The sequence below is a fragment of the Sylvia atricapilla genome, chromosome 8, assembly GCF_009819655.1.
Source record: "Sylvia atricapilla isolate bSylAtr1 chromosome 8, bSylAtr1.pri, whole genome shotgun sequence".
In the NCBI taxonomy this organism is placed as follows: domain Eukaryota; kingdom Metazoa; phylum Chordata; class Aves; order Passeriformes; family Sylviidae; genus Sylvia; species Sylvia atricapilla.
Genome location: NC_089147.1, coordinates 22,980,807 through 22,994,060, shown reverse-complemented (window position 1 = coordinate 22,994,060; position 13,254 = coordinate 22,980,807). Strand labels below are relative to the sequence as shown.

General features: G+C 34.6%; 1 protein-coding gene across 11 annotated transcripts in view; it reads left to right on the top strand.

Annotated features, from left to right (window-relative positions):
* The window catches only part of KCNMA1 (potassium calcium-activated channel subfamily M alpha 1), a 426,168-nt gene that overhangs the window by 285,107 nt on the left and 127,807 nt on the right, over nt 1–13,254 (top strand). For all 11 annotated transcript variants that reach the window (XM_066324114.1, XM_066324113.1, XM_066324110.1 and 8 more), the window contains exons 10-14: nt 5,189–5,299; nt 7,104–7,209; nt 8,596–8,678; nt 10,795–10,864; nt 12,531–12,686. In XM_066324114.1, coding sequence (XP_066180211.1) covers nt 5,189–5,299; nt 7,104–7,209; nt 8,596–8,678; nt 10,795–10,864; nt 12,531–12,686 — 526 coding nt within the window. The remainder of the gene's footprint in view (nt 1–5,188; nt 5,300–7,103; nt 7,210–8,595; nt 8,679–10,794; nt 10,865–12,530; nt 12,687–13,254) is intronic.

Below are 13,254 nucleotides of genomic sequence, written 5' to 3'. Positions count from 1 at the left end.
TTTTTACATCTGTTTATAGTAAACTATTCTCTTTTATCTTCTGGTGGTAGACGTGCCTAAACATTGTGGTATTTTTCATAAAAGCGGAAATACTCAAAATATTACGGCCATTCAGACTGAAAGGGTGAATATTCATCCCTTAAGATGCAGTAGAAGCCTCTTAACTAATCCAGACCCTGGAAGAAACAAATCACTGTTCTTTCCTTTTATTAAGGCTGGTTTGGAGGTGTGCATCAAAGAAAGAATATTAACTTTTACCTTGGTTTATAGAGAAACATTGCAAAATTCCTTAGATCATGATCATAAAAATGCAAGATAAATTCATTTAGCTGTAGCTGAGCAAAGTTTAAATAAACAAAGCAGCCCAGAGTGAGTCATGTAGGATAGCATGCCATTGCAAACAGACTTGGATGAAAGCTCTAATGTGCAGTTTAAACAAAGAAGTGTGCTATTTATCCGGGATTAAAGGAGCTGAAATGCACTCTTGTATTGGTCACAAAGTGATTTAATATTTGCATCAGAGAAAATTTCAAATGCCTGACATTAACAATTTCCTATTTGTGTTAATCTGATGTAGGATTCAGTAGGGTTCTACTGTGCACCATATACTGAATCGAGCTTTTCAAGTGCTTCCTGGTATTACCTAATCCCTTTTTCTTTGGTCTTGGTTTAAGAGAGAGTCCAAAGGCATGGAACCTGGTGTACAGAACAGATACTTTCTGTCGGAATTAAGCACAGCATCTGCACAAGTAAAATTTGGCTCCTAAATAGCTGACAGTTGTAGCTATCAGAAATTAAAGGTACCTGAGATGTTTTCACATACTGCAATTACATCTCCTCTGTCAGTATGGCCATATGCTTGTATACTTTTAATGCTGATGCATATTTTAGTGTCTGCAACACTTTTTAGAAGCTGCAACACTTTTGAGATTTTTAATCCTTCAGGAATCAAGAGAATAATGAAAATCTACTTTCGGACAGTCATAGAAGAAAAATGTTTAACTTGAGGGACAGTCAATTTGCTATATCCTTTAATATTTTCTGCTTGTCTCCTTTTTACTGGAAGATTTATAGAGCCTGATGAGAGAATCAGATTGAGAAATTAGTTTACTGTTTAATTGGGTTTTTTTACTGTACACATTGGCTACATGAGAGAGCCTGAGAAGATCATCATCCTTGGGCTCAAATCTTCTGTGAAAAAGAAAGGGAAATACTTCAAATTGGGGCTGCACAGCACTAGCTACTCTAACAGAGTTAATCTGAGAGGGGAGTTTATACTGAAATAAGAGAAAGACAGAAGCGCACGCATGAAGTTTTGATCAGAATCCTGAATAATGTTTGGTAAATCATGAAAAGCACAACCATCTAAAAACATACTGTAAACCGGTATGTTTAAGAATGGGTATCACTAATAGATAAGCAAGAAGATCACATATACAGTCTCTGTTGACATTTTTTGACTTTTTTTAATGGGAAGACATGACTGACATCCATAATTTCTTTCAGCAAAACCTGTTAGACTTTACAAGCTTCTATCTGCTTCAACCACAGCAGCCAGCTGCTGATATATAGAGTTTAGATAGTAGATGAAGGAATGATCAGAATGCTAAGCAGAAATACCATGAAAAGCTCTGTGCATATGTATTTCATATAAATATCATAATTTTGTAGAGGCAGCTATATCAATATGCACCACACATCCTTTAGTTACTTGACAAGTGAACACTAAGTGTTCAACTGAATACTAAAACAGAATTTTGTATTTATTATTTTTGATTTATTAGGAAAGAATAGTTGGAGTGAATTTTTTCAGGTTCTTCATGCTTGTTCCAAAAAAATGGATTTTTCTTGCAAAATAAACAGGCGAAAGATTTGTCTTTTGTATTATGTCCTCTGAAGGAAGAACCATGAAAAGATCCTTTTTAAAGAATCCTATTCACAGTGGATCTGTTTTCATTTACAGTGCTGTTTACATGGTTTAAGTGTATGTTCTCAATTATCTCATGCCAGAAATCTAGATGTTTTAACTTTTGGTCATTTCATTGTTTTCCTTACTGAAACAGTTTATCTCTGTAGTAGCTTTGGATTTTTTATCACCATTTTTGTTTTTTTTATAAGAAGCTGGAGTATTTTTTAGTAAATGGATCATTATGCCAATACTAGGGTGGAAAAAAATAGATACTGTAGAGGATTTCAATTACGTAGAATCAGTTGACATCAACGGTGTACATCTGTGCCAATTTTTCATATTTGAAATATTTTCTTTTTTTTTTTTTTATTTCTCAAATTGATTTTGAGAGTTCTAAATATATATGGGAGAGAATGGATTAGCCCATCTTTGTTGATAGACTGTGGCTCCTGATAAGCTTTTGATTCTATGTAAAAAGGTCACTTTTGCAGCATTACAGTCATGTAATATGGATTCCCACTGATACATTAAAGCAGTTTCACATCTGATATGTGTACCAATGACAACTACTATTTAACAAAAACGTTAGACCTCCTAAATACCTATCAGTAATAAAAATGTCTAAATTCTTAAATCACGTTCTTCAGTATGGCAAGGGACTTTCTTGTTTTTAAAGAATAATAATAATAAAAGAAATAATAATAATGTACTAGTTCTGAGGTTTTTCATAAAGAAAAGCTTAAGTTAGACATTTCTGTTGACCAAATGAATGTAATTCAGTGTCTTTTTACTAACCAACTCTTGCAGAAAACAAAAGATATCTGCTATGTCGACTTTACTTTCTGAGTGCATGGAAAAAATAGGAGTGCTTAAAAAAATTTAAAAAGAGAATGCAATGGTTACTGAAACAAACAGAGGAAATTATAAGTCTTCAAATCATATACAGGATACATTGGAGCATTATAAGCTCTTCAAGTTTTCTTAAATAATATACCTAACAACTCTCTATGGGCACATAGGAAATCTGTTTTCAATTCCTTTTACTTCTGAGCAAAAATATAATTTATGTTAAAGGAAAGTTTTTTTGGTGGGAGTTGTCAACCAAAAATGAATGCCAGTATCCTATCAGAAAATATTCCTTGAAAGCAAGGAGATTATGTTGCAGTCACTGGTCAAGACACTGCCTTGCAGTGTATAATAGCAAGGAAGAGAAGAATAGATTGTGTTCAACTTCAAATCAGAGTATAAAATGAAACTACAGTGCAGATGCCTTTTAACACTCCGAAAACAATTAGTCCTGGTACCCAAATGCAAGAGGTTTTGGCAGCCAAATGTTTTATTTTCAGATAAAGGAGCAGATTACTGAGTCCCTACTCAGTGAGACTGTACCAAATACATCTGCTTTTAGCAGGAGCTTTTTGTAACAAATAACCTCTAGAGGTACTTGAGAGCATGAATTACTTTATAATCTTGTAATACTCTGATAATTTCTTCTGCAACACAGTATTTTGGGTTGCACAGCCATATTTTTAATATTTAATTTTAAATTAAAATTCTTTTAATGCAGACTCTATTTAATGACAGAAAAGAATCCTTATTAAGTGAAATCAGCCAGGGAGGTAATCAGTTTTCTCCATAGGAATGCAGCGTATCAGAAGAGCATGCAGGGAGAGACCCAGTAAAGCTAACAGCACTAGATCTGTACAAAGGACTTCCCCTACTGTCAGGAGTTATTTCTGCTATCAAAAGCAATGTATAAGCTATCCAGATGGAAAGTTCAATTTCTTAATAGTAGTAGATGGAGACATTTGAAGAAAATAATACCCGTAGTTTAAAATCAATCATCTTGGAAAATGTGCACAGACAGTATAAGGAATACAAATTATTATTTTTAGCTGCTATTTATAGTTTTCCTGGGACTTGGTTTTTGATGGGTTTATAGTTAGAAAAAGTGTTGAGTACCACCAGAGAGAAAGAGCTTTCCTCTATGTTAGTGTAATGTAGTGTGCCAGATAGTCTGTTCAGAATTTACATCAAGTAAACTACTAAGGTCTTAAATACCTCTTCAGAATCTGAAGCTTCCTGAGGCTTTCCATTGCTGTTTTATGTACAACAATGCACTAAGTCATACGTGTGCACCTCAGGCAAGTGGCCATCAGGGAAACAGGGGAAGAGTCCTTTTGCTGGGGGCAGTTTGGGCACGGTTCTCCCAGTACCCAGCTAGCTGCAAACTCTGCCAGGTTGCAAAGCTCCCAGGGGAAACCTCCAGAGGACCACTTGCCCTAAGGAAAAAGGCTGACCTGATAGATTTTACGTCCGTTTTCTGATATTGTGCTTACCATCTCATAAAACAGGAGAGCTTTAACTTGTGTTCTGTGTTTTTATGTGTTTCTGGTTCAAGGACATTTATTCCACCCAAAACTTTTGTTTAAGAAAACCAAAAAAATGGCAAAGCAGAAACTATGATTAACAAATTTAGCAATAAACATTGATATAGCAAGTCCTATGTTAAATACAAACCAGCATAGCCAGAGTCTCTTAAAACTTATATTTCTTGCTTGTTAAATAAAATGAAACAATCAAAATTTTAGATTGTTGCTATTTCTAAAATTGCATTTGAGTCCTGGTGATGTCATTAAGTATTAATGTAAAAGGAGTTACCATATTTTAAAATAAGTGTTTAACACACTCGGCTCTGCCAGAGAAGTGGTAATAGTAAACAATGACTTTTTGTTGTAAAGTACCCTCCTTCTAGGATTTATGGTAAGAAAAAGATTTATTTTCTTCCTGCTTATAGTCTTTAATTGGCAAACTTTGCACTACCTTCCTTGTCGTAAAAGTTTGCTTCAACTACAGAAAAATTTTGAATCATCTTAGGGAGATTTGCTGTCATAACCCAAAAATGTAAACAGTAAATCTCATTAGAGGAGTTAAAGATATCAAGAAAGATCAGTAAAATGGAGAAATATGACTTTGAAAGGGACTGGTTAATACAGTGCATAAACATACTTATAACTGATCCTACTTACTGTTAAATGTGAAATACAGCATGAGCAAATGGCTTTACAGGTGAGAGCGTGTATATATAAACATTTGCAGTTGCAAAAAACTTTTTGGAATTGATATTTTTTTTCTCTGACTTTTTGGAATAGGATCTAGAGAAACATCAAGAAGAGACTAATGCTCTTTTTTTCTCAATAAGTGATCATTTCCTTCTCTGCTTGCTTGCTTGCTTGTTTCACCTTCTTTGCAAGAATAACTCTGATTTCTCTGTAACAGGCACATAGTTGTCTGTGGTCACATAACACTTGAAAGCGTGTCGAACTTCCTGAAGGACTTCCTGCACAAGGATAGGGATGATGTCAATGTAGAAATCGTCTTTCTGCATAAGTGAGTAATCTTTCAACATTGGTCTTATCATCTGTTACTAAAACTCATTAGGTTAAGCTGTATCTTCTGGGAAGACAGAATATTTAAAGCTCCAAATAACCATAAAATTAATATTTGCATTTATGTTTATTAACAATGTGTCTTGAGAAAAGTTTTTTCTGCGTTTTCCATAACCTCCTACTAAGTATATTTGTTTCAAGCTGACAGACTTCAGACCCAGTTGTCTTGTTTGTGAGGTACATAGCTAAATGCATAATCGAAGTGGGGATCAGGTTATTAAATAAAAAATAATGAAATGCAAATAAATACATCAGGTTTTTTTTTTAGTCCTAAATATTCCTAGGAAAACTACCAAAATTAATAGCATCTGTAAACCAATGAAAAACACTGTATGTTGGACAAACTTATAGTATCTGGAAGTACATTTTCACCCTGGTTTTCTCTAGGAAAAAAGTTTATTTCAAATTGCAGAGTATTTATAAAATAAAAAAATGTTGGTGCAGGTTCAGTTTTAATATAAAAGAAACTTTACAAATATATTGATGATAGAAATGAAATTCTTGTCACGGTGATAATCAGTACTGCTCTTTATTATTACGTTATATATTACACGTATATCTACACACACGTGGTATCTTGCCTTTTTCTGATGTAGAATTTGGAAAGATGTCTTAATGAGGTTGGTGTTTCTTGCAGGCTCTACATGATGTGTAAGTTAATTTAATAAATAATAGAATGCCAAATAGCCATTACTAGGGGAGGAAATGCTGGAAAAAGCCATATGATAAGATGTATCTTTCCTGTTCTGTAATGACATGTGCTTAAAAGAGTTGCAAGTTATAAATAAGTAATATATTTGCATTCAGCAATTTTGTCAAAGAAAATTATTAAAAAGTTAAGGAATCATTTGTGATGACTTAACAGTGGAAGCTGAAAATTAAGAATCAGCAGCACTTGCACAATTTTTTTAATCTAGTCCTTTCAATTTGGAACGATGATATCCTCAACTAATACATCTTTTTTTTTTTTTTTAATTCCCTCTCTATCTAATAACAAGTGACTGTGAGAGGAAATTTGAGATCAGGATTTCCATAGTGAAAATATGTGGTGAAAGGAATCAGGAAACTGCACATTCACATGCAAGGAGTTTAACACCTTGCTACTCATTTGCGCCTGTAGCTATTAAATCCCTTCTATTTTAATGAGTGGCACCAGAAAAGATATTTACAATGTTGGTGCCATGTTATATAATTGACTGTAATCCATTTAATATTTCTTTTATTTCTGGCAAAATGAAATGAGACAGAAAGTCATGGCATCATTATGTTTTTTTAATTGTAGCTCATACAGGCCACAGGGTCCCTGTCTGGTTTCTTTTTCTAGATTTTATTGATCTTGCACTGAGCTGTTTTATTCAACACACTCAGGTGTTGAGGGAATGGTGCAGGCGTGCAGAGGATGGTTTTGGTACTGTAAGATTTCTGGGTAGAAAGCTGAGAGAGGAGGTTTTCAAATGTTTGCATCCATACGTCTGGACTCACATCTCTTGGAAATGTACACAGGATGAACGTGGAGAGTAGCACAAGGTGGGCCAGAAGCACTGCAGACAAAAGTAAGGCAGTGAAAGCAATGTAGTGTTTATCTTTTAAGTAAGGCACACTGTTTCCACACCACAGAAAAAGCATCAGCAGAAGTCTGAATATCTAAAATAAATTAATGGGTGGGTATGTAAATGCAGGAAATGGAGGATTTATGGAAACTGATTCTCATTTGCTCTTGTGTTTTCTTCCTCTTTCCAATGCAGTATCTCCCCTAACCTTGAGCTGGAAGCTCTTTTTAAACGACACTTCACTCAGGTGGAATTTTATCAGGGTTCAGTCCTTAATCCCCATGACCTGGCGAGAGTGAAGGTAACAGCTCTGTTGTTCTGTTCTCCTGCTAATTGACCTTTTTTCTAAGTACTCCTTGCATTATTTGGAAAAAAAACCACTGAAGCCCTTGTTCATGTAATCCCAAAAGAATGTTTTTCCATCTCTATTGTCTGAAGTGATAAATTATATCTATCCTAGTAAGTCTTTTCTTCTGATGTCTTTAGATCTTTAAAGCTATGGCAACAATGACTGAAGGCAGATTGTCTGCCATTCCATTGCACTCTTTATGAAGTTTTCATGGATGTTTCATTCAAACGTGTATTTTAAATTAATGTAGCAAGATATGATCTTACAATAATTGCTTAAAATGCTGTTGTCTTAACTTACTAGAACAATTAAAAATATTTTTCAACCTCCAAACTCTTTTTCTAGAATCCTGAAAGGAAAATGCAAGTTAAGATTTTTGGTAGATTAAATTAGATAGTTTTACTTAGATATTTATTTTCTAGAATTTCTAAATGGTAAATTATTTTGTTCTCTTCAAGTGTGAAGCTTATAAAAAAGAAAATTAAAGAAAAATCAAGTTGTAAAATACTTGGTTAACTTTTTTTGTTTCTTTTTCTCCCCAGTGGAATGTAAACTGGCTACTAAAGCCAAGAATATTTTAGTACAGTGTTATTAACACTTACTGGAGTACTAATCATGTCTTTTGTCCATATTGACTGCAGAAATTGCTTAAGCTTTTTGTAGCCCAAAGCACACTGTTTCAGTTCATCAGAGCATGTTCTAATTATGACCATAAAATCGTGTGTTCTTTTTTTGTGTTCTGTATTCCATTCTTCTTTGTGTTGATATTTGGTTGTATACACTGGAAAATACTTTTGTCATCTGCTTTGAGTTCTGTAAAGCTCAGGTTTGTGTGAATCTAGAGGTCCTGTGGATAGATCAGTTGTCTTCCTCTTGCTTTCTATATCTGGTGCTCAGATTCTAAATCAATTCAGCCACCTCTTCCTTTCTTGAATAGGAAGGTACTTAAATTCCCAAAGAAAGTTGCAGGGCTCTGGGAGCACTGTACTGATGTAACAGGAACTTCCCATGGATTTAGAAGTCTAAATTCCAGTATCTGGTTTCAAAAGATTTAATGTTACCACCTTTTGTGGCTCAGCTGATGCAAATTAATAGTTGTCAATTCAACTGCTCACCTGCTCTGATCATCATAAGCAAATTTCAAGAAGTTCTCTGTGTACATGAGAGTGGTTGTAATCACTGCCATGTACTCACGTTAGCCTAGAAATGTTCTTGATTAGCAGTATTGAGAAGTGACACACTCATGCAAGCGGTGCTGGATTCCCTGATAGCTTATGAGGAAAGAAGAGCTGGAAAGAGCCGTTGTTTTATGTGTTTTCTTTTTCTTTGGTGTCTCAGATAGAGTCAGCAGATGCGTGCCTAATCCTTGCCAATAAATACTGCGCTGACCCAGATGCTGAAGATGCCTCCAATATTATGAGGTAAACTCCATAGTTTTTATTAGCTTTTTGGTTCTTAACTCTGGTTAGCTAGTTTTATATCTGACCTGTTGCAATTAAAGAACATTGTAGGATATATATATTTTTTCAGAGGACAAATTTAAAGATCTTCACAAAAGTCCAGAGGTGAGAATACCCTAAATTCCTACCTCAGCTGTTTCATCTGTCTTATGTGTGTCAGAGGAGACACTTAGAGCAAAAGCTTTGGCACTCTGAGTTGTCAGGAGCTAGGGTTTGAGTGTTCCTAGCTGAGTGCAGAGAGGAAGGGAAATGCAGCGAGGTTGGTGCAACAGTACGTTACAAAAGTGCATGCACTGCAGGGGCTGCTGTCAGCACCTTCAGTGCTTCATTCCCTGCTGCTCCTGGGTGCATCTGCTCCTACCAGTGTACTGCTCAGGGGATAGCAAAGTATACAAGGGAGATATCTCCTCTCTCCATCCTGGTTTTTTACACTGAAGACCAATCATTGCTTGCTTTGATTGCATTTACAACATTAGGTACCACCAGATCTCCTCCTGTTTTCCTCTTTGTAGTCTCTGAGGGGAGATGAAAAAGTCAGTCAGTATATGACAGCTAGAGTTACAACAAACCTAAGCCATTCCATGTTTTGTTTTGTTCATACAATCCTAGTTTAATGAGACCAGTCTCCTTTATAAAATTAAAATTTCAGTCAGCGATTGATTAAAAGTTCTCTAGTATTGGATTGGCCAGTGGTATAAACTGGCTTTTCAGATGTTTCCATGCTGTGTACTGAAGGAAGGGGAGAAATAAAAAAATGCTGCTAAAATTGCTCTTCTGGAAAGCTACCACTGTGTGCAAGAGACATAGCTATCTATGAAAGACACAAGGCTAAAATATACCTAGCTTCATTTTATGAGCATGGTTTGAGTTGCAATGCAAGAGACTTTATTTTGACATTGCATAAATACATTAAAAATATTCCTGTCACAGATTGATTAATTCTTAGTAGATTTAATACATTTAATGTAATAAAATGCGTACATTTTAATGTGAGAGTGGAATTCGTTTGTTTTCTCACAATATAATTAAAAATAATGAATGTTAAATAATTCAAGGAATGGAATATTAAAAGAATTGTTAAAATAATGCATTTTTTAAAATGTTTCCTGTTCTAGCTATGATATGCTTAAAAGCACAAGCCAGAGCAGTAGTTTACAAGATACTTTCTACAAAACACCAATGTGAATACTTATGACATTCAGTCTTATGAGACTGATGATTCCATAATAAGTCTGATATTTTTTATTGTTTTATCTCCTTTTTTTACCTTTAGCTTTTAAGTACAAGACTTTTTTTTTTTTTTTTGGCTGTTCATGTCTTTAATTTTGCTCAATGCTTTTTTATAGCATTATTATCGATTCATGCATTTCTCAAACATTTTTCTTTCCAGCCACATAAAATCTGTACACAGTTGAGTTTATCTTGATTAATTAAATAATTTAAAATGCAGAAGATGTGCAGATTATGAAAGTAGCCCCATGTTTTATAAATTCAGCATTCAGCTATCAGTTTTTATATTGATCTTTGGATTAATCCATCAGAATTGAGATGAATCTGCATGTATAAAAAAAAAATCATTACTCAAGGTATTTAGATACTATGAATGTCTAGCAGCTATAAATAAATACTATGTGATGCGGCAAAAAGAAATCCATTTTTTCAGTAATTTATCGTTAGAAAATTTGATCAAGTATGTTGATTCAAAGACATGAAGATAATCATTGAGGATGATGTAACAATTCCAACTGCATTATTTTCTTAACAGAATGCTTATCTGAACAGAGCTGCTAAAACAGGTCTATTTTTCTACGAACTCCATAAGAGTAAACCATTCAACTGAATATTTCATGGGGCTTATTGCTCTCTAGTACTCACCACTAATTCTTACCTCAGTTTGACTATGTGTAAATATTTCAAAGGTCTGACATGAATCAGTTTACTTTACAGGCAGATAAGTAAGGGGTACAGTTTTAATTGTGGGTCTTGACAACACAGTGAAATAGAGGTATTTGCATGCATTATCCAAATATCTCATCAGTTAAAAGTTATTTTAATAGGTTTTTCTTTTTCATTTTAGAGTTATTTCCATAAAGAATTACCATCCGAAGATAAGAATTATCACTCAGATGTTGCAGTACCACAATAAGGTAATGTGATGGCCACTGTTTCTTCTCAGAGATTTTTTGCTACATTACATTCACTCATACATAATTTTTCTAGTTCCAGTAACAGCATGCATTTTTCTTTCCAAACTAAAATGTCTTAATAAACCTTGTCATGTAATCCAGTTACAAAGTAATTTAGTTTTATTTATATATACAAGGAACTTTATCAAAATCTTGACATTTATTAGTTGCTTAGGATTTAATTCTCAAAGTTAGTGTCCATAGTTGTTATTGATTCCAGATAACCTTTCACCACTTCAATTCTGTAAGTTCTGCTCTTATTGTCTTATTGGCGGTTACTGTGATTTTTTGATTCTGAAGTGACTCTGTAGACCTGAAATTGCCAAACCGTAGGTACAAAATAAATAAATTGATGTGTTTTTTAATATAAAACATAGCTCATTTGTGGAATTTGGTACTAAGAATATTGTGAAGTTCAAAATTACAAATCCGCTGTGGAAAGGAATTTGAAAAAAATTTTGACGGTAATTTTGTGACCCTTAAACACAATGAAGTCAATTCATCCAATCCTGAGATGAGGAAGTTCATGAACTGCTGACTAACAGGGTAAGGAAGGATATATCAGATAACACAGTATTGATTTGTGGCCTGCTTCTTTTATTAGCTCTAAAAGAATCAACCACTGCTCAGTGTTTGAGAATAAGCTTGACTGGGTAAAGCTTCATTCGAAGAAATACACAATCAGTCTGGTACTAGGAAGGTTTGGTAACAGCTCCTTATACCTGAAACCTGTTGTTAGAATAAGAACAACTATTGTTGCTTGTTATGTCCTCTTCCTGTATGTTATAGAAGAAGCCTGTCTTTTTGTAGAATAAAAGCAAGGTTTTTCTCTGCTTTAAGCAGCCAAAGAGAAGAATTGTTTTAAAATACTGCAATTTGTTTGCTGTTCCAATGGTTATGTCTTCAAGAATAGCTTTTATCAAAGTGCTGAACTGTGGAATTAACTTATGGATGGAAACAAGGAGGAAAGACACTGTGCTTCCTTGTATCTGTGCAAATGTATAAGTTACATGTCAGAGAAAGTCCAACAGTTATGTCAATAACTGTACAATATTTATACTTACCTAAGTGATCAGTTCCAATACTGCAGCTGTGTCTTGCTCAGTTATTTTCTTCACTCTATCCTTATAAATAGCATTCTTAGAAAAAAAGTTTGGATTTTCACTGTCAAGTACTGTTCTTCAGGGTGAAAGAAATGAAATAGAAAAGACAGAAGATGTGTAAGTTTTTAAATTATAGTATCCTTTAAAGGTTGCAGCTTCACATATGTTGTAATCTAAGTTGTATTAGCTTCATGTGTATGATGTGTGTTCCTTATCAGTCAGACAGTAGCTCAAAGTGCTTTAAAAGGAAAATGCAGAAGGGAAGGAAAGCTTTACAATATTCTGCTTGTTCAGGTGTGAGGATGGGCCAGACAGGGTGCCGCATCCAGCATGTCTTGAGAAATGTAGGATTTTATCTCTAGTCAGTAGGAGTGGAACATTTCTTAGCACAGAATTAAGCTCTGAAACACTAAGTGCTTCTGTCGACCCAGAAAAAGTCAAGTAATTAACAGAGAAAATCATTCACTGCTATCTTCTATTTCTGGTTCTTCACCTGCGGGGTATTTCGTTTGTTTGTTTTCCAGGCCCATCTTCTGAATATCCCAAGCTGGAACTGGAAAGAAGGGGATGATGCAATCTGTCTTGCTGAGCTGAAGCTGGGTTTCATAGCCCAGAGCTGCCTGGCACCAGGCCTTTCAACAATGTTAGCCAACCTCTTCTCTATGAGGTCATTCATAAAGGTAATGCCTTGTCTCATTAGAACATACTAGTCTGCAATGTGGGTTGTCAGAGACTGGAGTAGAGAACATGACTCAAATGTGAAACAGGTAGAAAGACATTAACAGATTTTGTAAGACTAGAAAAAACAGCACACACTTCCATGCTAAGGTTTTTTGCCAAAAAGTGGTCAATAAGCCAGGTTCCATCAAGTTGTGGGTTTTATTTTTATTCAGCATCTGGCCTTTAAAATATTTTCCAAATCATCATCCATTTCCAGGGAGATATTTCTGACATTTTATGTTTTTGCTTGATTTTAGACAAACCACATGTTTGTCTATAAGAAAAGTTGCTGCTGCTAAAACAAAAAATATGATTTATCTGAGTCCCATGTAGCAACAAAGTGCCAAGAAAAAAGGTCTGGTCATTTTGGTCTTTTTCATCAAGAGACTAGTGGACCTCTGACTGTGAGTAAATAAGAAACATGTGATAGAATTGAGGCCCAAACTTCCCACAGCATCATTCATGTATTTGTTTCTCCTCAGTCTAAGGGCTCTTTTGGACTTAGATTGCAAAATTTTAACCCAGTTA